This window comes from Entelurus aequoreus, linkage group LG17 (assembly GCF_033978785.1).
Source record: "Entelurus aequoreus isolate RoL-2023_Sb linkage group LG17, RoL_Eaeq_v1.1, whole genome shotgun sequence".
NCBI lineage: Eukaryota > Metazoa > Chordata > Actinopteri > Syngnathiformes > Syngnathidae > Entelurus > Entelurus aequoreus.
In genome coordinates, this window is record NC_084747.1 from 26,674,989 (window position 1) to 26,700,704 (window position 25,716).

The 25,716-nt window shown below is 32.3% G+C and overlaps 2 protein-coding genes across 2 annotated transcripts in view; one reads left to right on the forward strand and one right to left on the reverse strand.

Moving 5' to 3' along the window:
• Positions 1-25,716, forward strand: part of zgc:64051 (leukocyte surface antigen CD53) — a 171,342-nt gene that overhangs the window by 54,676 nt on the left and 90,950 nt on the right. The window lies entirely within an intron of this gene.
• On the reverse strand, positions 1,871-22,411 carry LOC133632756 (LIM domain transcription factor LMO4.1-like). The gene is made up of 5 exons (XM_062025406.1): positions 22,160-22,411; positions 9,059-9,274; positions 8,891-8,987; positions 6,541-6,699; positions 1,871-4,266 (listed from the first exon to the last, which is right to left on the reverse strand). Exons 2-5 carry the CDS (start codon positions 9,271-9,273, stop codon positions 4,258-4,260), a joined length of 480 nt encoding a protein of 159 aa, XP_061881390.1. The 5' UTR covers position 9,274; positions 22,160-22,411; the 3' UTR covers positions 1,871-4,257.

A 25,716-nucleotide genomic window follows, 5' to 3' on the forward strand; every position in this document is an offset into this window, starting at 1 on the left:
AACACCTATTTTTTTGTTGATAAAGGGCATTTTAAATCCATGTAACAATTGTAATTCTATTGTAATTTGTGGTGCTAAATCCAGGGTATCCAAAGTGCGGCTCCGCAGCTCATTTTTTTAATGTCCCACGGCACATTCTAAAAATATTATTACTTAAACAAGTGGAATAAAAGAGCTTACAGGTGAAATGTAAGGAGAAAAATTTAAAATGTTTCATTTTATTAACACAAAGATTTTTTTTTTCCTTAAAACTATCAACCAAAATTAATGTTGTTATGAATTATTGACCTGTTCAAGATCCAAATTACGTCACATCAAATATTACACTTTGAAATATTTTTTGTGGGGAAAATATTGAATATTTTGTGTGTTTGCCATATAAAAAAAGCTAAGTTTTCTTTGACAAAAAGGAAAATTAAAAAAAAAAAATCGTCAATGGATAAATCTAGAGATGAAGTGTTGAACGTAAACATGACTTACTGTAAATTCCGGACTGTAAGCCGCTACTTTTTTCCCCACACTTTGGACCCTGCGGCTTATAAAACGGTGTCGCTAATTTATGGATTTTTCTTCAAAAATAGTTTAAAAAAAACAAAAAAAAAACAAGCAAACACACTGACAATGTGTTTTATTGTTTGTGCTACGACGCCATCTTTTGGACGAGTTCGATCACTGTAAGTGCTGCAGTGTCTTTCCATTCAGTGCTTTCAAACCGGGAAGTAGAAGTGTCGCTCCGTCTTCTCGCAGTCCATAGCGTTTTTACTCGTATGGATTCTTCATTTCTCCCTCCAAGCAACATTTGTGAGTTTTACAATATAACTAAAACAATTCTTACTTACTAAACCGTCCCATGTGTAACGTCTGTAGGAGTGTTTTCATGCATATTTGTACGCGCTACTGTAATGTATTCAAACTAGCGTCGTTAGCATTAGCTAATATGCTAACACATTCACAAGTGTCTGTGTTAGTATTATTAACTTACAATGGCATTCTTTTTGTATTGTTTCACTTTTACAAATTCCTCAGTGAATTCACCAAAATGTCACCGTGGAGTCTGTTTAGCTGATTGGAGAGCTAGCTTGCGCAGCTAGTGGGTCTATGACCATGACTTCTGTTATGTTTGATCAGCCGTTTAACTGCTGTGTTACAGACACCATTTGAAAATAATTAAGGTATGTAAATAAGCATTTACAGAATGTTTCTGTGTAAATAACTATTTTCACAACGTGTATATCTGCGGCTTATAGTCCGGTGCGGCTAATATATGGAATGTATTTATTTATTTTTAAAAATTTGGTGGGTGTGGCTTATATACCGGTGCGCTCTATACTCTGGAAAATACAGTATTTTTTGAAGCTTTTATTAATGGGGCCTTTTTGGATTCCCAAGAATTTCAAATCAATGTTGTCATAAATTATTGGCATATTTAGGACTCCAATTACTTCACATCAAATATTCCACTTTGAACATTTTTCGGTAATAGATAAAACATAAAGAAAAAAACTTTTAACTTTATATCGACAGATCTGAAGTTTGTCAAGAGATTTTAATCGTTGAATAAAACTTTTTCAAAATTGATATATGACTTATTTTTGACACTTTTATGACTGAGACCCTTGCGGGTCCCTGGACCAAATATGTTGTATTACAATTTGCAGGTGTGTCTAAACTTTTTGACTTGGGGTCCGCATTGGGTTAAAAAACATTTGGCCAGCGGCTGAAAGCAGACTACATGTTTAAGTAACTATACATATATATATATATATATATATATATATATATATATATATATATATATATATATATATATATATATATATATATATATATATATATATATATATATATATATATATATATATATATATATATATATATATATATATAGTCGTGGTCAAAAGTTTACATACACTTGTAAAGAACATAATGTCATGGCTGTCTTGAGTTTCCAATAATTTCTACAACTCTTATTTTTTTGTGATAGAGTGATTGGAGCACATACTTGTTGGTTACAACAAACATTCATGAAGTTTGGTTCTTTTATGAATTTATTATGGGTCTACTGAAAATGTGACCAAATCTGCTGGGTCAAAATTATACATACAATTTTGGTGACGTAGAAAAGGTACAATCAAATCAAATGATCTTCATGGCATGACCTCTTAACCTCATGTGAGTGATTAGGATTGTCGACACCTGTTGACTTCTCTGAGCCCATTTAAATAGGGCTCATGTGATGCAGTCATTAGACTCGGTTACAAATGCGACAATGGGAAAGTCAAAGGAACTCTGCACAGATCTGAAAAAATGAATCATTGACTTGAACAAGTCAGGAAAGTCACTTGGAGCCATTTCAAAGCAGCTTAAGGTCCCAAGAGCAACTGTGCAGACAATTGTTCGTAAGTACAAAGTGCACGGCACAGTTTTGTCAATGCCACGATCAGGAAGAAAACGCAAGCTATCACCTGCTGCTGAGAGAAAATTGGTCAGGATGATCAAGAGTCAACCGAGAAGCACCTAAAAGCAGGTCTGCAATGGATTGGAAGCTGCTGGAACACAGGTGTCAGTGTCCACAGTCAAGCGTGTTTTGCATCGCCATGGACTGTGAGGCTACCATGGAAGAAGGAAGCCCTTGCTCCAGAAGCGACACCTTAAGCTCGTCTAAAGTTTGCTACTGATCACATTGACAAAGATAAGACCTTCTGGAGGAAAGTTCTGTGGTCAGATGAAACAAAAATGGAGCTGTTTGGCCACAATACCCAGCAATATGTATGGAGGAGAAAAGGTGAGGCCTTTAATCCCAGGAACACCATCCCTACCGTCAAGCATGGTGGTGGTAGTATTATTTTCTTGGCCTGTTTTGTTGTCAATGGAACTGGTGCTTTACAGAGAGTAAATGGGACAATGAAAAAGGAGGATTACCTCCAAATTCTTCAGGACAACCTAAAATCATCAGCCCGAAGGTTGGGTCTTCGGCGCAGTTGGGTGTTCCAACAGGACAATGACCCCAAAAACACGTCCAAAGTGGTAAAGGAATGGCTAAACCAGGCTAGAATTAAGGTTTTGGAATGGCCTTCCCAAAGTCCTGACTTAAACGTGTGGACAATGCTGAAGAAACAAGTCCATGTCAGAAAACCAACAAATTTAGTTGAACTGCGCCAATTTTGTCAAGAGGAGTGGTCAAAAATTCAAGCAGAAGCTTCTGGATGGCTACCAAAAGCGCCTTATTGCAGTGAAACTTGCCAAGGGACATGTAACCAAATATTAACATTGCTGTACGTATACTTTTGACCCAGCAGATTTGCTCACATTTTCAGTAGGTTAGGTTAAAGTGTACAAGGTATGTACACTTTTGACCACGACTGTATATATATATATATATATATATATATATATATATATATATATATATATATATATATATATATATATATTGCACAATGACTAGGGAAGGTTGTTTGGATCATGTCTTATAAGTAAATGCTGTGCTATTATTTCTCATTGATGTGATTTACTCACATTGTCCACAAAATGGCAGCGAGTCTGTAGCGAGTCTGGTATTTGAGATGAATGCTTTTGTTGAACTCGTGACGTCTCAGGGGCCAAAAGGCTGCCGGGCAATAATTTAGGCACACCTGTTGTATTGGTTTTGGAAAATGGGAACATTTCAAAATGGCCGCCGCATGCTTTCATTTTTCAACGAGCGGCCCCTGGTGGAAAAAGTTTGGACACCCCTGTGCTAAATCGTAATGAATTGATTTTTTTCAGACACGTTTTGCCGGTTTTACTGTGTATTCAGTTCCTGGTGGGTCAGATCTCAGACCAACATACAAAAAACACATCATGATGCTTATAGGGGGAGAAACGGGTGTTGGGGGGCTTTGACATCGTCTTTTCACATCCATCGGAACTCCGTCAAGCATCTTTAGTCCTTTCCTCTGAACCGTGACCAGGTGGCTCCTCATCAGCGTTGTGCTCAGGCTCTCACGGTCCCAAGGAGTCCGCGGAGCGGGACAGGCCACTCTTAGACCGAGCACAACATGAACGACGCGGTGGATGGGAGGGCGGGCTGCAAAGAAAGGCCGCCTTTTTTTTTAGGACAGGGATGCGCGGTGGTGAGCAGAATCCACAACAATGGCGACAGTGGCGGGGGAGAGGGAGAAGTCCAGCGTGGGCACACGAATAGGACCCACCCCTCACGTACAGGACACACCCCATCACGTACAGGACACGCCCCTCACGTACAGGACACGCCCCTCAGCAGACCTGCAGAGGCAACAGGAAGACAGAGGAGGACTTACAGATGTAGCGACCAACTGTAGTTACTGACAGTGGGTTTCTGAAGTGTTCCTGAGCCCATGTGGTGATATCCTTTACACACTGATGTCGCTTGTTGATGCAGTACAGCCTGAGGGATCGAAGGTCACAGGCTTAGCTGCTTACGTGCAGTGATTTCTCCAGATTCTCTGAACCCTTTGATGATATCACGGAGCGTAGATGGTGAAATCCCTAAATTCTTTGCAATAGCTGCTTGAGAAAGGTTTTTCTTAAACTGTTCAACAATTTGCTCACGCATTTGTTGACAAAGTGGTGACCCTCGCCCCATCCTTGTTTGTGAATGACTGAGCATTTCATGGAATCTACGATTATACCCAATCATGGCACCCACCTGTTCCCATTTTGCCTGTTCACCTGTGGGATGTTCCAAATAAGTGTTTGATGAGCATTCCTCAACTTTGTCAGTATTTATTGCCACCTTTCCCAACTTCTTTGTCACGTGTTGCTGACATCAAACTCTAAAGTTAATGATTATTTGCAAAAAAAAAAATGTTTATCAGTTTGAACATCAAATATGTTGTCTTTGTGGCATATTCAACTGAATATGGGCTGAAAATGATTTGCAAATCATTGTATTCCGTTTATATTTACATCTAACACAATTTCCCAACTCATATGGAAACGGGGTTTGTATATATATATATATATATATATATATATATATATATATATATATATATATATATATATATATATATATATATATATATATATATATCAGTGGCGTGCCATCACTAGAGGCAGGGGAGGCGGGGCCTCACCTGCCATCATGGAAAGAAAAAAAAAAGAAAAAGAAAAAAAAAAAAATTAAATTGTTATATGTATCCAGTGATTATACTAAAGTTATTTTCCATTTAACTTCACCAGTTTTAGATTATTTTTATTTTTATTTTCACAATTGCCGTTCAAATACTGAGAAGAGACGGTGCGGTGATCAGCAGCCAGTTGAGGCACTTGTGAAGTATCAAGCAGCTAAAATGAGCCAAACATGGATATGTGTGTATATACAGTATATATATATATAAATATATATATATATATATATATATATATATATATATACATACAGTATATATATACATATATAGATATAATATTATAATCAATATTATATATATATATATATATATATATACTGTATATATATACCCTGTGTATATATATATATATATATATATATATATATATATATATATATATATATATATATATATATATATATATATATATATATATATATATATATATATATATATATACACATTAATATTAATTAATATATATAATAACATTAATTATAATAAAACCATTTCAAATAGGAGCGTCCCGGGCCAATATCGGCCCTTACCATCCTCATGTAAAACAAGAACAAGGTTTTTTTTTTAGTTTTTTTTAAATGCATTCTAAATCGTAAAACATGGCAAGTAAGAGGTGGCTAACAATGCAGATAATGGTAGTAAACTATTGCGCCTATAAAGTCCTCTAAAAAAAAAATAAAAAAAATCCAAAGGGCGCCAACAATTCCCCATTTACATGTCGTGACCTGAATATTAGCAAGTATTAGCGATATTGTTATTATAAGCGCTAACACAGAGGAACTACTTTTACTGATCACAGAGAGCTGACTAGCTCATGCTGCTATATTGACATCCTGAGCCGCTGCATCACCTCTGAGTCGGTGAGAGTTAATTCTAGATGACAAATCACGCCTCTCACCTGGATAGTGGAAGGTTGCGGACATAATCTGACGAGTTGGTCAACTTTGACACCCAATTTATACCCAAAAATACGTTAATTTGCGACACCTTTTATTTTTAACTCTTCGAGGGGATTATGGTTGATTGTTCATGTAAAGAGGAAGATATAAACATCCCAGTGAGAGCAGACATTGTACAGTAAGTGATTGTTTTATTGTGTTTGTTGTCTCTCATCAAGTCTGCCATGATTAGTAGTGTTGTTGTTGATGAAGGGAAAAGTAAATGTGATGTATCTGGGAAATTAATACTTAAAATGATCAAAATGTGTAAATATCACATGTTGTTACAAATGTGACGGATACTACAATACATATATACTTACAGTGCGTATATAAAACCTTGATGGAGGTTTTTTTCTAAGACTTCGTAGCTGACTTTTGCGAGCATTTAAAGTGAGGGCGCCGCCTGTGTTCTAGTGCTTTCCGTACGTGGCGGCCGGTCGTACCTTTTGGTCCGTCAACACAGAACTACTCTGAAGAGGGGGCAGGTGGCCGCTGAGCAAGGCAGCGCCGGGTCTGTCGTGCTCGCAGAAGACCGTGCCGTTCATGTAATGGAAGCGATCTCCGGGCATCAGGCGGTTCCTGCAGGTGGCGCAGCTGAAACACTGAAAAGCCACAAAGTGGTCCCGTTAACGCCACCACTAAATTCAGTTCTCACAAGTTCTGACCCGAACCCTCAAGGGTGGGGTCCAAATTCCCGCTGCGGGTTTGGTTCTTATTGGCCAGCAGAACGTCCACTCTAGACAAAAAAAATCATGTTTTTTGATATGCAAACGCACTGTTAGCATACTTGTGGGAGTGTTAGCATGCTAACGTTTTTATGCTTGTTTTTAGCAAATTTTGTATGTTTAAACCTAACAATTTCAATACTTGGAAGTATGCTAACGTCTTTAATATTAGGATAACGTTTTATGCTAGCTTTTTAGCTAATTTTGTATGTTTTACACTTACAAAAAATAGTGCTATCTGGTACTTTCTCCGGTCAAGTGCATGCTAACGTTGGCATGCTAACGTTTTTATGCATGTTTTTTTAGCTAATTTTGTATGTTTAAACATAATAATAATAATAATAATAATAATAATAATAATAATAATTTAAATACTTGGCGCTATCTTGAAAGTATGCTAACGTCTCTTATATTAGGCTAACATTTTATGCTAGCTTTTTAGCTAATTTCATATGTTTTACACTTAAAAATAGTGCTTTGTGATATTTGTTTCTTATTTGGTCACGTGCATGTTAACGTTAGCATACTATCGTTAGCATTCTATCGTTAGCATGCTAACGTTTTTATGCATGATTTTTTTTGCTAATTTTGTATGTTTAAACCTAATAATAATAATAATAATAATAATAATTTCAATACTTGGCGCTATCTTGAAAGTATGTTAACGTCTCTTATATTAGGCTAACATTTTATGCTAGCTTTTTAGATAATTTCATATGTTTTACACCTAAAAAATAGTGCTTTATAATATTTTTTTCTTATCCGGTCATGTGCATGCTAACGTTTTTATGCATGTTTTTTTTAGCTAAATTTTGTATGTTTAAACCTAATAATCATGAATTTTAATACTTGGCGCCATCTTGGAAGTATGCTAACGTCTCTTATATTAGGCTAACATTTTATGCTATCTTTTTTGCTAATTTTATTTGTTTTACACCTACAAAAAATAGTGCTATATGGTACTTTCTCCGGTCATGTGCATGCTAACGTTGGCATGCTTACGTTTTTATGCATGTTTTTTTTAGCTAATTTTGTATGTTTAAACCTAATAATCATGAATTTTAATACTTGGCGCCATCTTGGAAGTATGCTAACGTCTCTTATATTAGGCTAACGTTTTATGCTAAGTTTTTAGTTAATTTCATATGTTTAAACCTAATAATCATGAATTGTAATACTTGGCGCCATCTTGGAAGTATGCAAACGTCTCTTATATTAAGCTAACGTTTTATGCTAAGTTTTTAGTTAATTTTGTATGTTTAAACCAAATAATCATGAATTGTAATACCTGGCGCCATCTTGGAAGTATACTAACGTCTCTTATATTAGGCTAACGTTTTATGCTAGCTTTTTAGCTAATTTCATATGTTTTACACCTAAAAATAGTGCTTTATAATATTTTTTTCTTATCTGGTCACGTGCATGCTAACGTTAGCATGCTATCGTCAGCAGGCTAACGTTTTTATGCATTTTTTTAGCTAATTTTGTATGTTTAAACCTAATAATCATGAATTTCAATACTTGGCGCCATCTTGAAAGTATGCTAACGTCTCTTATATTAGGCTAACGTTTTATGCTAGCTTTTTAGCTAATTTCATATGTTTTACACCGAAAAATAGTGCTTTATGATATTTGTTTCTTATCCTGTCACGTGCATGCTAATGTTAGCATGCTATCGTTAGCATGCTAACATTTTCATGCATGTTTTTTTTTAGCTAATTTTATATGTTTAAACCTAATAATCATGTATTTTAATACTTGGCGCCATCTTGAAAGTATGCTAACATCTCTTATATTAGGCTAACATTTTATGCTAGCTTTTTAGCTAATTTTATATGTTTTACACCTACAAATAGTGCTTTATGGTATTTTTTCTTATGGGGTCACGTGCAAGAAGGCACCATGTTTGTGTGTAAAGGAAGTATTCTTGATGTGTGTAAAGGAAATATTCTTGATGTGTGCCTGCATGTGTGAGGGCGGAAGCACACAATGAACTTCCTTCCTGGCGACGAGGGACTCTCCCACATGTTGGTGTGAGAGGATCAGCGGGTGGGAGTTGTGGACTTACCTTCAGGTGGTAAACATTTCCCTGCGCCCTCATCACCATCTCATTGGCGGGGATGGACTGTCCGCAGGCGCTGCACGCCCCGCTGTGCCCGAACAGCCTGCAGGTGTTTGAAAAACCACATTTGTCATTTGCTCCAAGCGGGGGACTCGGATGTTGGGTCTTTCGGACCTGATGTAGTCGCTGCGACACAGGATCATGCCGCCCTTGCTGTAGCAGCTGCTGCCGATGTCGCCCAGCTGGGCCTGGCAGCAGGAGCACTTCAGGCAGCGGGTGTGCCAGTAGCGCTCCATGGAGAAGAGCAAGAAGCGCTCGGCGATCTTCCCCCCGCACCCTGCGCACCACCTGGGGGTCGGAGGTGCGGCCGACACTTGGCTGTTCACCATCCTGCCGCCGGCCCCGGCACGCAGAGGAAGCAGGAAAGAAGGGGAAAAAAGGCCAACGTCACAAATCATTATCTGCAGCTTCACACGATATCAGGAGTACAGGTGTGCGGTAGTCCTTGTTTTTGTTTTACTTAGTCCTTGTTTTTGTTTTTATTAGTCCTTGTTTTTTTTTTATTAGTCCTTGTTTTTGTTTTACTTAGTCCTTGTTTTTGTTTTTATTAGTCCTTGATTTTGTTTTTATTAGTCCATGATTTTGTTTTTATTAGTCCATGTTTTTGTTTTTATTAGTTCTTGTTTTTGTTTTTATTAGTCCTTGTTTTTGTTTTTATTAGTCCTTATTTTTGTTTTTTTTAGTCCATGTTTTTCTTTTTATTAGTCCTTGATTTTGTTTTTATTAGTCCTTGATTTTGTTTTTATTAGTCTATGTTTTTGTTTTTATTAGTCCTTGATTTTGTTTTTATTAGTCCATGTTTTTGTTTTTATTAGTCCATGGTTTTGTTTTTATTCGTCCATGTTTTTTGATTTTATGAGTCCATGTTTTTGTTTTTTTAGTCCATGTTTTTGTTTGTATTAGTCCGTGTTTTATTTTTTATTAGTCCATGTTTTTGTTTTTATTAGTCCATGTTTTTGGTTTTTAGTCCATGTTTTTGTTTTTTTTAGTCCATGTTTTTGTTTGTATTAGTCCATGTTTTAGTTTTTTTTAGTCCATGTTTTTGTTTTTTTTAGTCCGTTTTTTTTAATCCATGTTTTTGGTTTTTTAGTCCATGTTTTTGTTTTTATTAGTCCTTTATTTTGTTTTTATTAGACCATGTTTTTGTTTTTATTAGTCCATGTTTTTGTTTTTATTAGTCCATGTTTTTGATTTTATGAGTACATGTTTTTGTTTGTATTAGTCCATGTTTTCGTTCTTTTTAGTCCATGTTTTTGTTTTTATTAGTCCATGTTTATTTTGTTAGTTCATGTTTTTGTTTTTTTAGTCCATGTTTTTGTTTTTTTAGTCAGTTTTTTTAAATCCATGTTTTTGGTTTTTTCGTCCATGTTTTTGTTTTTATTAGTCCATATTTTTGTTCTTTTTAGTCCATGTTTTTGTTTTTATTAGTCCATGGTTTTGTTTTTATTAGTCCATGGTTTTGTTTTTATTAGTCCATGTTTTTGATTTTATGAGTCCATGTTTTTGTTTTTATGAGTCCATGTTTTTGTTTTTTAGTCCGTTTTTTTTTTATCCAAGTTTCTGGTTTTTTTTAGTTCATGTTTTTTTTTTTTAAGTCCATGTTTTTGTTTTTATTAGTCCATGTTTTTGATTTTGGGAGTCCATGTTTTTGTTTTTATGAGTCCAAGTTTTTGATTTTTTTAGTCCATGTTTTTGTTTTTTTAGTCCGTTTTTGTTTTATATAGGTTTCTGTTTTTTTAGTCCATATTTTTGTTTGTATTAGTCCATGTTTTTTGTTTTTTTTGTCCAAGTTTTAGTTTTTTTTTAGTCCATGTTTTTGTTTTTTTTAGTCCGTTTTTATTTAATTCATGTTTTTGATTTTTTTAGACCATGTTTTTGGTTTTATTAGTCCATGTTTTTGTTCTTTTTAGTCCATGTTTGTTTTTTTAGTTCATGCTTTGTTTTTTTTAGTCCATGTTTTTGTTTGTATTAGTCCATGTTTTTGGGTTTTTTAGTCCATGTTTTTGGGTTTTTTAGTCTGTTTTTTTTAATCCATGTTTTTGTTTTTTTAGTCCATGTTTTTGTTTTTATTAGTCCAAATTTTTGTTCTTTTTAGTCCATGTTTTTGTTTTTATTAGTCCATGTTTGTTTTGTTAGTTCATGTTTTTGTTTTTTTTAGTCCGTTCTTGGTTTTTTAGTCCAAGTTTTTGTTTCTGTATATATATATATATATATATATACATACATATACACATATATACATATATATATATATATATATATATATATATATATATATATATATATATATATATATATATATATATATATATATATATATATATATATATATATATATATATATATATATATATATATACATATATATATATATATATATATATATATATATATATATATATATATATATATATATATGCAATATATATATATATATATATTTAAAAAAAATCACACTTAAGGTTTCTGGGATCCAAAAGGATCCCACTCATAAAAGTGTTAAAAATAAGTCATATAACATTTTTAGTTTCAAAGCGTAAATCCCTAGCTCAACGTCATATCTATAAGTCGATTGTACATTTTTATTATGCTTTTATATTTCCTCATGTTTTATGCCCTTTTTGTCAAAGAAAACCTTGTTTTATTTATATGGCAAACAATTAAAATACGCCATGTTTACTCCCAAAAATATGTCAAAGTGGAATTATTGATCTGAAGTAATTTGAGCGTTAAAAATGTCATTAGTTCATAACAACATTGATTTTGATTCATTATTATTTTTTGAGCCATGACTGTTTAAAAAAAATGTATAAAATCACACTTAAACTCTCGAGGATCCAAAAGGGCCCCACCCATAAAAGTGTTAAAAAATAAGTCATATCAATATATAACATTTTTAGCTTCAAAGCTTAAAACCCTAGATCAACTTCAGATCTATCTGTCGATTGTACATTTTATTATTCTTTTATATTTCCTCATGTTTTATGCCCTTTTTATCAAAGAAAACCTTGTTTTATTTATATGGCAAACAATCAAAATATGCAATATTTACCCCCCAAAAAATATGTCCAAGTGGAATATTTGATGTAAAGTAATTGGAGCTTTAAATATGTCAATAGTTCATCACATTATACAGTATATTTATTTTTTAACATTATTTTTTTCAACAATGGCAGTTTAAAAAAAAAATTCCACACTAAAATTCTCAGGGATCCAAAAGGGTCCCACTCTTAAAAGTGTAAACAAATAAGTTAATTTTTAGATGAACTTCAGATCTAGGTATCGATTATAAAGGTTTTTTTGTTTCTTTTTTTAATATATTTTTTTTAATTATTTGTTTGTTTTATGCTCCCTTTTGGCAAACACACAAAACATGCAATATTTCCCCAAATAAATATTTAAAAGTGTAATATTTGATGTGTAGTAATTGGGTTATGAATAATTGAATTATGTCAATAACTCATAAAAACATAGATTTTGATTTATAATTATTTTTTTAGTTTTAAAGTTAAAAAAAACAGCCTGCATGGCAGATTTGTGTTATTAATTTTAACATTGCAACTTTTTCTCCTTACATTTTAATTGTATGCTCTTTTATTTCCTTCGTTATATAACAACATACAGTCAAACCTCGGTTTTCACTCCAAAGGTCTGACGATGCCTGGAGCTTACAAAAAAACCGCACAATTTTTTTAACCCCAACCTTAAGAAATCAAGTTAATCCAATAGTCTGTTTCAGGCGCCTAAAAAACAGAGCAAAATAATACATTTCATGGAGAATAATAATAGTTTTATAAGCAGAAAACAGTGTGAAATACGTATAAACGACCAACTATTGAACATCACTTATTGTGTACACTAGATTATTCTGCACCAAAATTCATCCATTTATTATTATTCTTCCGCAGCGTTCACGCGTCAAAACATTCAACATTCAACAAACCTTCCCCAATATTACCGGTTTTACAGTAATCATTTTCATGTTTTGCCTTTTTTTCTTTCAACTAACTATTCTACATTTTTCAATCATTCCACCATTAAAACATTTGTCTTGATTAAGACAATAAAACTTTTACCCCCAAAAATTCCCATTTTTTACAGTAATCATGATTTTCCAAAATATTGGAAAATATAATTGGTACTCCTCCCACCATTATCACTTACGGCAGGCCTGGGCAATTATTTTGACTTGGGGGGGGGCAAATTTAAAGAAAAAAATGTGTCTGGGGGCCGATATATCTGATTTTTAGGAACACTAATACAAAACCTCACAATAATGTCTGATTGAATGCTAAAATGTTATATACACCTACATTGATAATTCATTATTTTATATATATATATATATATATTTTTTTTTTTGATTTTTTTTTTTTGAGCAATAACAGTTTAAAAAAAAAAAATCACACTTAAGGTCTCGGGGATCCAAAAGGGTCCCACTCGTAAAAGTGTTAAAAATAAGTCATATAATATTTTTAGTTTCAAAGCTTAAATCTTTAGATCAACTTCAGATCTATACGTCGATTGTACATTTTTATTATGCTTTTATATTTTCTCATGTTTTATGCCCCTTTTGTCAAAGAAAACCTTGTTTTATTTATATGGCAAACACTTAAAATATGCAATATTTACCCTCCAAAAATGTCAAAGTGTAATATTTAATGTGAAGTAATTTGAGCCTCAAAAATGTCAATAATTCATAACTACATTGATTTTAATTAATTATTATTTTGGAGCAATGACCGTTTAAAAAAAAAATAATCACACTTAAGGTCTCGAAGATCCAAAAGGGCCCCACTCATAAAAGTGTTAAAAATAAGTCATATATCAATATATACAATTTTTAGTTTCAAAGCTTAAAGGCCTACTAAAATGAATTTTTTTTCATTTAAACGGGGATAGCAGATCCATTCTATGTGTCATACTTGAACATTTCGCGATATTGCCATATTTTTGCTGAAAGGATTTAGTATAGAACAACGACGATAAAGTTCGCAACTTTTGGTCGCTGATAAAAAAAAGCCTTGCCTGTACCGGAAGTAGCGTGACGTAGTCAGTTGTTCACCTCCTCATATTTTCCTATTGTTTTCAACGCAGCTAGAGCGATTCGGACCGAGAAAGCGACGATTACCCCATTAATTTGAGCGAGGATGAAAGATTCGTGGATGAGGAACGTTAGAGTGACGGACTAGAATGCAGTGAAAGACATATCTTTTTTCGCTCCGACCGTAACTTAGGTACAAGCTGGCTCATTGGATTCCACACTCTCTCCTTTTTCTATTGTGGATCACGGATTTGTATTTTAAACCACCTCGGATACTATATCCTCTTGAAAATGAGAGTCGAGAACGCGAAATGGACATTCACAGTGACTTTTATCTCCACGACAATACATCGGCGAAGCTCTTTAGCTACTGAGCTAACGTGATAGCATCTGGCTCAAATGCAGATAGAAACAAAATAAATAAACCCCTGACTGGAAGGATAGACAGAAGATCAACAATACTATTAAACCATGGACATGTAACTACACGGTTAATAATTCTCCATACATAAGCCATACCTCTGTTCTACTGGCTACGTCACGCGCATACGTCATATCCAAAGGAGTTTTCATCCGGAAGTTTAGCGGGAAATTTAAAATTGCACTTTATAAGTTAACCCGGCCGTATTGGCATGTGTTGCAATGTTAAGATTTCATCATTGATATATAAACTATCAGACTGCATGGTCGGTAGTAGTGGGTTTCAGTAGGCCTTTAAAACCCTAGATCAACTAGATCTATCCGTCGATTGTACATTGTTATTATTCTTTTATATTTTCTCCTGTTTTATGCCCTTTTTGTCAAAGAAAACCTTGTTTTATTTTTATGGCAAACACTTAAAATATGCAATATTTACCCCCCAATAATATGTAAAAATTGAATATTTGATGTGAAGTAATTGGAGCTTTTAATATGTCAATATATCATCACATTATTGATATTTTTTACATAATTTTTTGGAACAATGGCAGTTTAAAAAACACTGAAATTCTCAGGGATCCAAAAGAGTCCCACTCTTAAAAGTGTAAATTATATATATATATATATATATATATATATATATATATATATATATACATATATATATATATATATATATATATATATATATACAGAGAGATAAAACAAGCGCACCTTCGTAAATACGTCACAAATTGTCGCGCGTGGAACGTCATATGCCCTCGCCGAGCAGACAGGTAGCGGCATGGGTAACGTTAGCTGTGGTGCGAGTGGTAATACGAGAGAGAGAAGGTGCCAATCTGGTAACAAATGAAGGGGGTCCATCGTCTGGCGGTGGTTTTCGGCTTCAAGCGGGAAGTTGTTGAACAGACAACCGTAATATGTTAAAAAGAGTTGCTATAAAAAGTAGCGTTGCTATAAAAAGTAGCAGTACTGCTAATTTGTAGCATCATTTGAAAAGTCACCCGCTAGAGAATGAAGAGTGCTTGAAACGCCGCATGTCAACATCTCGGCCGGTGCCACGCCCACAAAATGCCGAAGCAACCATTTCCAGATCAACACCGTATGAAACAAATAGTCAACAACAGAAGGAGATAACGTCCGCAGGAACCTACCACATAGCGAAGGACATACACTATTTGATTTCCTATTATGCAGCTCATTTTTATTTGACACTTATTGAAATATCTTGTGTGACATCATGCACAAAAGTGCACTTTATTTGCTTCAAAATATTGTAGTGGCGTTCTGTACAAAAAGTGCACTTTAATTTAGTGTTGTTTTGATATGTCATCTTAGTGACATCATGCACAAAAGTGCACTAATAGCTCGTTTTAAAATGTCTCTGACAATCTTGCACTTTCATGAATGTTTGTGCCACTGCTTAATAACTGTTTAATAAATACACTTTTGGTAAATTGACTTAGTTGTGATTTCCCTCTCTGCATGAAAGTTTAAAATGAGCATATATTAATGCAGTGTGAAGAAGAATGTTTTAATGTAGACACATAGAATCATCATACTGCTGTGATTATATGCATCAAGTGTTCATTCAAGGCAAAATATGGAGATATATATCGTGTATCGTGACATGGCCTAAAAATATCGAGATATTAATAAAAGGCCATATTGCCCAGCCCTACAATCAAATCAAATGAGCTTCATGGCATGACCTCTTAACTTCATGTGAGTGATTATGATTGACGGACACCTGTTGACTTCTCTGAGCCCATTTAAATAGGGCTCATGTGATGCAGTCATTAGACTCGGTTACAAACGCGACAATGGGAAAGTCAAAGGAACTCTGCACAGATCTGAAAAAGGAATCATTGACTTTGAACAAGTGAGGAAAGTCACTTGGAGCCATTTCAAAGCAGCTTAAGGTCCCAAGAGCAACTGTGCAGACAATTGTTCGTAAGTATAAAGTGCATGGCACAGTTTTGTCACTGCCACGATCAGGAAGAAAACGCAGCTATCACCTGCTGCTGAGAGAAAATTGGTCAGGATGATCAAGAGTCAACCGAGAAGCACCTAAAAGCAGGTCTGCAATGAATTGGAAGCTGCTGGAACACAGGTGTCAGTGTTTTGCATCGCCATGGACTGTGAGGCTACCATGGAAGAAGGAAGCCCTTGCTCCAGAAGCGACACCTTAAGCTCGTCTAAAGTTTGCTACTGATCACATGGACAAAGATAAGACCTTCTGGAGGAAAGTTCTGTGGTCAGATGAAACAAAAATAAGCCCGTGACCTTCGATCCCTCAGGCTGTACTGCATCAACAAGCGACATCAGTGTGTAAAGGATATCACCACATGGGCTCAAGAACACTTCAGAAACCCACTGTCAGTAACTACAGTTGGTCGCTACATCTGTAAGTGCAAGTTAAAACTCTCCTATGCAAGGCGAAAACCGTTTATCAACAACACCCAGAAACGCCGTCGGCTTCGCTGGGCCTGAGCTCATCTAAGATGGACTGATACAAAGTGGAAAAGTTGTTCTGTGGTCTAACGAGTCCACATTTCAAATGATTTTGGAAACTGTGGACGTCGTGTCCTCCGGACCAAAGAGGAAAAGAACCATCCGGATTGTTATAGGCGCAAAGTGTAAAAGCCAGCATCTGTGATGGTATGGGGGTGTATTAGTGCCCAAGACATGGGTAACTTACACATCTGTGAAGGCACCATTAATGCTGAAAGGTACATACAGGTTTTGGAGCAACATATGTTGCCATCCAAGCAACATAACCATGGACGCCCCTGCTTATTTCAGCAAGACAATGCCAAGCCACGTGTTACATCAACGTGGCTTCATAGTAAAAGAGTGTGGGTACTAGACTGGCCTGCCTGTAGTCCAGACCTGTCTCCCATTGAAAATGTGTGGCGCATTATGAAGCCTAAAATAGCACAACGGAGACCCCCGGACTGTTGAACAACTTAAGCTGTACATCAAGCAAGAATGGGAAAGAATTCCACCTGAGAAGCTTCAAAAATGTGTCTCCTCAGTTCCCAAACGTTTACTGAGTGTTGTTAAAAGGAAAGGCCATGTAACACAGTGGTGAACATGCCCTTTCCCAACTACCTTGGCACGTGTTGCAGCCATGAAATTCTAAGTTAATTATTATTTGCAAAAAAAAAACTAAGTTTATGAGTTTGAACATCAAATATCTTGTCTTTGTAGTGCATTCAATTGAATATGGGTTGAAACATAATTTGCAAATCATTGTATTCCGTTTATATTTACATCTAACACAATTTCCCAACTCATATGGAAACGGGGTTTGTATACATACATACATATATATGAAATATATATATATACATACATACATACATACATATACATATATATATACATACATACATACATATATATACATATATATATATATATATATATATATATATATATATATATACATACATACATACATATATATATACATATATATATATATATATATATATATATATATATATATATATATATATATATATATATATATATATATATATATATATATATATATATATATATATATATATATATATATATATATTATACACATGTGACAGTCATGTCACTAGCCCTGGATTTTCCCAAAATGTGTCAGGCTGGCTCATCCCCAAAAGCTCTTTGTGAAATAGACATAAAAACAATTACACATTAAGAACATGAAAATAATAACACGTTATTAACATACAAACAATTACACATTAATAACATAAAACAATAACATGTTAACAACATGAAAACAATAACACATTAACAACATAAAGTATGTTGTTAACGTGTTATTGTTTTTATGTTAACGTATTATTGTTTTTATGTTGTTAACATGTTATTGTTTTTATGTTATTAACGTGTAATTGTTTAATAACACGTTAATAACATGAAAACAATTACACGTTAATAACATGAAAACAATAACATGTTAACAACATAAAAACAATAACACGTTAACTTTAACATAAAAACAATAACATGTTATTAAAATGTAAAATATAATAGTTATTGAAAAATGACAGCACAAACGTTGGGGACTAGTTTAGGAGATTCCACCACAGCTGAAGAGGTTATGACTCTTGAAAAAGTCACATACACCTTGATAGCATAAAAACCCTAAAACGTTAATAACTTTAAAAACTATAATAGTTAGTAGTTAATAGTATAATAGTCAGACCAAAGGTTTAGCAGCACAAACGTAGCACAAATGTTAGAAACAAGTTTAGGAGAGTTATGACAGAGTTGGAGGACTAGTTATGATTAATAACATGTTAATTACCTGTTAATAACCTAAAACCATAAAACATTAATAACATGAAAACCACAATAGTTAGACCAATAGCACACACGATGGGGAGATGTTGACATAGTTGGGACTAGTTATGATTAATAACATGTTAATCACACGTTAATAACATAAAACGTTACTAACATAAACACATAATAGTTAGACCAAAAAGTGTGTCGCACAAATGATTGGGACAAGTTTGGTAAGGTTTTGATGCATGATGTAGTATTTTCTGCATTATGTAGTATTTGACACATTATTTAGTATTTTGTATATGATATAGTATTGTGTGCATGATGTAGTATTGTTTATATTATGTAGTATTTACACATTATTTAGTATTTTGTACATGACATAGTATTGTGTGCATGATATAGTATTTTCTGCTTTATGTAGTATTTACACATTATTTAGTATTTTGTACGTGACGCAGTATTGTGTGCATGATGTAGTATTTTCTGCATTATGTAGTATTTTACACATAATTTAGTATTTTGTACATGACATAGTATTGTGTGCATGATATAGTATTTTCTGCTTTATGTAGTATTTACACATTATTTAGTATTTTGTACGTGACGCAGTATTGTGTGCATGATGTAGTATTTTCTGCATTATGTAGTATTTTACACATTATTTAGTATTTTGTACATGACGTAATATTTTGTGCGTGATGTAGTATTTTGTGCATGATGTAGTATTTTCTACATTACGTAGTATTTTACACATTATTTAGTATTTTGTATATGACTTAATATTTTGTGTATGATGTAGTAGTTTGTGCATGGTGTAGTATTTTCCACATTATGTAGTATTCTACACATAATGTAGTATTTTACACATAATGTAGTATTTTTTACACATGATGTAATATTTTGCGCATAATGGATTATTTCATACATGATGAATTATTGTGTGCATAATGTAGTATTTTGTGCATTAGGTAGTGTTTTACAGATTATGTCAGTATTTGGCACATGATGTAGTATTGTGTGCATGATGTAGTATTTTGCGCATGATGTAGTATTGTGTGCATAGTGTAGTATTTTGTGCACAATGTGGTATTTTGAGCATGATGTAGTATGTTGTACATGACGTAATATGTTGTGCATGATGTATTATTTGGTACATGATGTAGTATTGTGTGCATGATGTAGTATTTTTGTGCATGATGTAGTATTTTGTGCATGATGTAGTATTGTGTGCATGATGTAGTATTTTGTGCACAAGGTAGTATTTTGTGCATGATGTAATATTGTGTGCATGATGTAGTATTGTGTGCATGATGTAGTATTTTGTGCACAAGGTAGTATTTGTGCATGATGTAATATTGTGTGCATGATGTAGTATTGTGTGCATGATGTAGTATTGTGAGCATGATGTCGTATTTTGTTCATGATGTAGTATTTTTTGAACAATGAACAATAACAAGATCTGATAGCTCAGTTACAGCTCATTTTTATTACCTATCCTGTGTTATATGTGTTTTGTGCATGATGTAGTACTTTGTGCATGATGTAGTATTTTGTGTGCATGGTGCATGCTGTAGTATTTTGTGCATGATGTAGTATTGTGTGCATGATGTGGTATTTTGTCCATGATGTAGTACGTTGTACATGATATAATATGTTGTGCATTAAGTAGAATTTTGTACATTATCAAGTATTGTGTGCATCATGTAGTATTTTGTGCATGACGTAGTATTGTGTGCATGATGTAGTATTGTGTGCATGATGTAGTAGTATTGCGTGCATGGTGTAGTATTTTACGCATGATTTAGTATTTTATTCATGATGTAGTATTGTGGTTATGATGTAGTATTGTGGTTATGATGTAGTATTGTGTGCATGATGTAGTATTTTGGGCATGATGTAGTATTGGATGCATGATGTAGAATTGTGTGCATGATGTATTATTTTGCGCATGACGTAGTATTTTGTGCATGATGTAGTATTTTGTACATGATGTAGTATTGTGTGATTGAAGTAGTATTTTGTACATGATGAAGTATTGTGTGCATGCTGTAGTAGTTTGTGCATGATGTAGTATTTTGTACATTATGTAGTTTTGTGTGCATGATGTATATTGTGTGATTGATGTTAGTATTTTGTACATGATTGTGCATGATGTAGTATTGTGTGCATGATGTAGTATTTTGTGTGCATGATGTAGTACGTTGTACATGATGTAATATGTTGTGCATTAAGTAGAATTTTGTACATTATCAAGTATTGTGTGCATCATGTAGTATTGTGTGCATCATGTAGTATTGTGTGCATGATGTGATATAGTGTGCATGATATAGTATTGTGTGCATGATGTATTATTTTGCGCATGACGTAGTATTTTGTGCATGATGTAGTATTTTGTACATGATGTAGTATTGTGTGATTGATGTAGTATTTTGTACATGATGTAGTATTGTGTGCATGCTGTAGTAGTTTGTGCATGATGTATTATTTTTGTACATTAGTTGTAGTTGTGTGCATGATGTAGTATTGTGCATGATGTAGTATTTTGTGTATGATGTAGTATTTTGTGCGTGATGTAGTATTGTGTGCATGATGTAGTATTTTGTGTGCATGATGTAGTACGTTGTACATGATGTAATATGTTGTGCATTAAGTAGAATTTTGTACATTATCAAGTATTGTGTGCATCATGTAGTATTGTGTGCATCATGTAGTATTGTGTGCATGATGTGATATAGTGTGCATGATATAGTATTGTGTGCATGATGTATTATTTTGCGCATGACGTATTTTGTGCATGATGTAGTATTTTGTACATGATGTAGTATTGTGTGATTGATGTAGTATTTTGTACATGATGTAGTATTGTGTGCATGCTGTAGTAGTTTGTGCATGATGTATATTTGTACATTATGTAGTTTTGTGTGCATGATGTAGTATTGTGTGCATGATGTAGTATTTTGTGTATGATGTAGTATTTTGTGCGTGATGTAGTATTGTGTGCATGATGTAGTATTTTGTGTGCATGATGTAGTACGTTGTACATGATGTAATATGTTGTGCATTAAGTAGAATGTTGTACATTATCAAGTATTGTGTGCATCATGTAGTATTGTGTGCATCATGTAGTATTGTGTGCATGATGTGATATAGTGTGCATGATATAGTATTGTGTGCATGATGTAGTATTGTGTACATTATGTTGTATTGTGTGCATGATGTTGTATTTTGTGCATGATGTAGTATTTTGTGCATGATGTAGTTTTGTGAGCATGTTGTAGTATTTTGTTTTACGCCGGAAGAAGAACAAAGTACTTTTGGAAGTGTTCCAGCTCCGAGAAGACTCTTAGAAAGACTTTTCCTTCTAATCGAGTCAAGTGGTTCCAAGTGTGAGACAGACGAGGTTTCAGAAGAAAAGAAGAAATATGAAGGAACAAAACAAGATCTTTTACCTTCGTGGGGTCGCGCTCCAAGCGGAAAAAGCCAAGGTACAAGAGCCTTTAAAGTCGATACTTTGACACGTCCATGACCTCCGACAAGGAGAAGAATCCGACTTGCACGGGGAAATCAAGATTCGCGATAACAAATACTCGCCGTGTACTTTGACTACTCGCCGTGTACTCGCCGTGTACTTTGACTACTCGCCGTGTACTTTGAATACTCGCCGTGTACTTGGCAGGCGTGACAGCAGCGTTATTCCATCAAATTGCGCAAGGAGCCTATTTAAATTGCTGAGGAGTGACGTAGCCAAGTCGAGGAAGGAGGCAGCCAATGAGAGAGCAGTGGGCGTGGCTTGGTTTACACTGATTAATGAGGTTGTCATGCGTCTGACTGTGCAAGTGTATCTCAACTACACTATGTCTGCACACATTCACACACGGGACTTTTATTTTGAAAATCATTTATTAATAATAATAACTGCAATATAAAATACTGGATGTCCCTAAAGTCTGGACATATACGCAATGTGCGTAGATCACATTGCGTATATGTGTATATGTAAATGTATATAAAAGTATATACATTTGATTTTTTAAATATATATCTATATTTAAAAAAACCTAAACCTGTTTGCACACAAAATTAAATAGTCTTTTCATTTAAAAAAAATGTAATTATGATAAATAATGATTTTTTTATTTAAATGTGTTTCAATTATATAATTATTGGGAACAAATTTTTCCTATCGTACATTTAATTTACATGTATATAGTATAAATTAAATGTGCAATACAGAATACATATATATATATATATATATATATATATATATATATATATATATATATATATATATATATATAATTACATAAAAATATATATTAAATATAAAGTAAAATATGAAATATTTTTTTATATTAAATATTTAATTTATATATTTCTCTCTTTATTAAAATAATGAAATTATAATAAATAATGTTTTTTTTTATATAAATGCATTTCAATGATATAGTTATTGAGAACACATTTGTCTTTTTATACATTTAATTTATATGTATATAATATAAATTAAATGTGGAATATAGAATACATATATACACAGAATTACATAATAATATATAGTAAATATAAAAAAAATATTTAATGTTCATGATTTATTACATATTTAATTTAAATATTTATCTTTTTATTAAAAATATTTAAATTATAATAAATAATGATTTTTTTTATTTAAATAAAATTCAATTATATAATTATTAAGAACACATTTTTCTTATCATACATTTATTTATATGTATATAATATACATTAAATGTGTAATACACAATACATATATGTACATAATTACATAATAATAACATATTTTAAATATTAAGTAAAAGTATTACATATTTAATTTAAATATTTCTCTCTTTATTAAAATAATTAAAATATAATAAATTACGTTTTTTTTATTTAAATGTATTTTACCTATATGATCATCACACATTTTTCTTATTACATATTTTATATATATATATATATATATATATATATATATATACATATATATATTATATATAATATATATTATATATATATATATATATATATATATATATATAATATATATATATATATATATATATATATATATATATATATATATATATATATATATATAACTAATACAAATTAAATGTGTGATATGAAATATATATATAATTAAATCTTAATATATGAAATATATAATATTAAATATGTATTTTATACAAACTATTTAACTTAAATATTTCTTTCTTTTTATTAAAATTATTACATTATAATAAATACATATTTTTTTCACGTAAATGTATTTTATTTATATGATCAATTATAACACATCTTATTACACATTTAATTCATTTATATATATTAAAAAAAAAATATATATATATATATATATATATATATATATATAATACAAGTTAAATGTGAAATATATATATATATATATATATATATATATATATATATATATAATATATATATATATATATATATATATATATATATATATATATACAGTATATAAACAGTGTCCAAACCTAATTCCATAATTATGAATAAATAGAATATGTTAATATTTTTCAACATTAAGATATATTAAGATTAATAATTTGAATTAATCAATTTAAGGAGCATGTAAAACTTCATTTTTAAGGATAGGGTTCGATTTTTTGGAGGGGAGGGGGGGTTATATACAGCATAGAATAGAGTACATGTATATATTTAAGACCTATAACATAAAATATGTTATACTGTATCGCCAAAGAAATGGTGACGAGGGTGCAGGGAATTGTTTATGTTTGAAAAAGAATTGTAATTATCTAAAAATATAGAAAAATATTTTTTTAATCGTTTATAAATTTTTCAATAATTAATTATTTTAGTTTTTTGTTTTTTTATTAAACTTTTTTGTATAATGTGCAGTGTTTCTGTTATATGTCTAGTGTACTTTTGGGGCGCACTTTACATTGATGTACTCAATTTATTTAAAAAATAAACAAATATATATATATATATATATATATATATATATATATATATATATATATATATATATATATATATATATATATATATATATATATATATATATATATATGTATATATATATATATATATATGTATATATATATATATATATATGTATATATATATATATATATATGTATATATATATATATATATATATATATATATATATATATATATATATATATATATATATATATATATATATATATATATATATATATATATATATATATATATATATATATATATATATATACATATACCTACTCTGTTGCATTTCACAATTCCAGTTATAGTTTTTTTTTCTTTTTCTTTACGTGTTCTGCCTTCTTATTATGCATATACTTCACATGTATGAATATGCTTATTTTTATGCCACAATTTAGAAAAAATAAAAGTCATATACAACATCTATAAAAGCAGTGATGGAAACAATTTTTTTGGACAATCAATCATACATTTTACTCTAATTGTGCTGCATTTTTCACACTTTTAGGATATGTGATGTTTGGATAAGTGTGTAAAAGCAGATATGCCTGCAGTGCAAGAAAGCAGCCGCTAGAGAGCAGTAGAGGTTCATTACTGTGCAACCACTAGTAATACTGCACTAGTACACGTAGTTCCAGTAGGAGTCAGATGTTTGCAGTACTTTATGCGTTACGCAGTACATTCATGTGTAGAAATCAGAGTCATGTACACAGTAAATACCAACAATTACCTCAAAATATAAACTTAAATGACTGATATTTGCAAGGCTAATGAGTTATAATGCATAGAGCAAAAGGACGATGACATGACCATGAGTTAGTCCATTCACAGTTCTTGCTCCCCTCATCCCTAAAATGACGTCAGTTGGTCCCTCTGCTGAGGTCGTTGAGGCGGCCCGAGCCAACTTCCAGTACTCTCCAGGCCGCCGTTGACTTCCGACATGTTTCCTGTTCTTGTGCCGAGGCCGTGCTGAAAGTGGCAGTTGGCTGTGAGGCGGCGCGACACAACAACTTCCTGTCTG

Excerpts from the sequence above, each read along its gene's own strand:
- LOC133632756 (XM_062025406.1), bottom strand. The coding sequence starts at position 9,273 with ATGGTGAACAGCCAAGTGTCGGCCGCACCTCCGACCCCCAGGTGGTGC. Across the intron at positions 8,988-9,058 it reads TGTCGCAGCGACTACATCAG|GCTGTTCGGGCACAGCGGGG; the intron begins GTCCGAAAGACC and ends AAACACCTGCAG. Across the intron at positions 6,700-8,890 it reads GAAATGTTTACCACCTGAAG|TGTTTCAGCTGCGCCACCTG; the intron begins GTAAGTCCACAA and ends GTGGCTTTTCAG.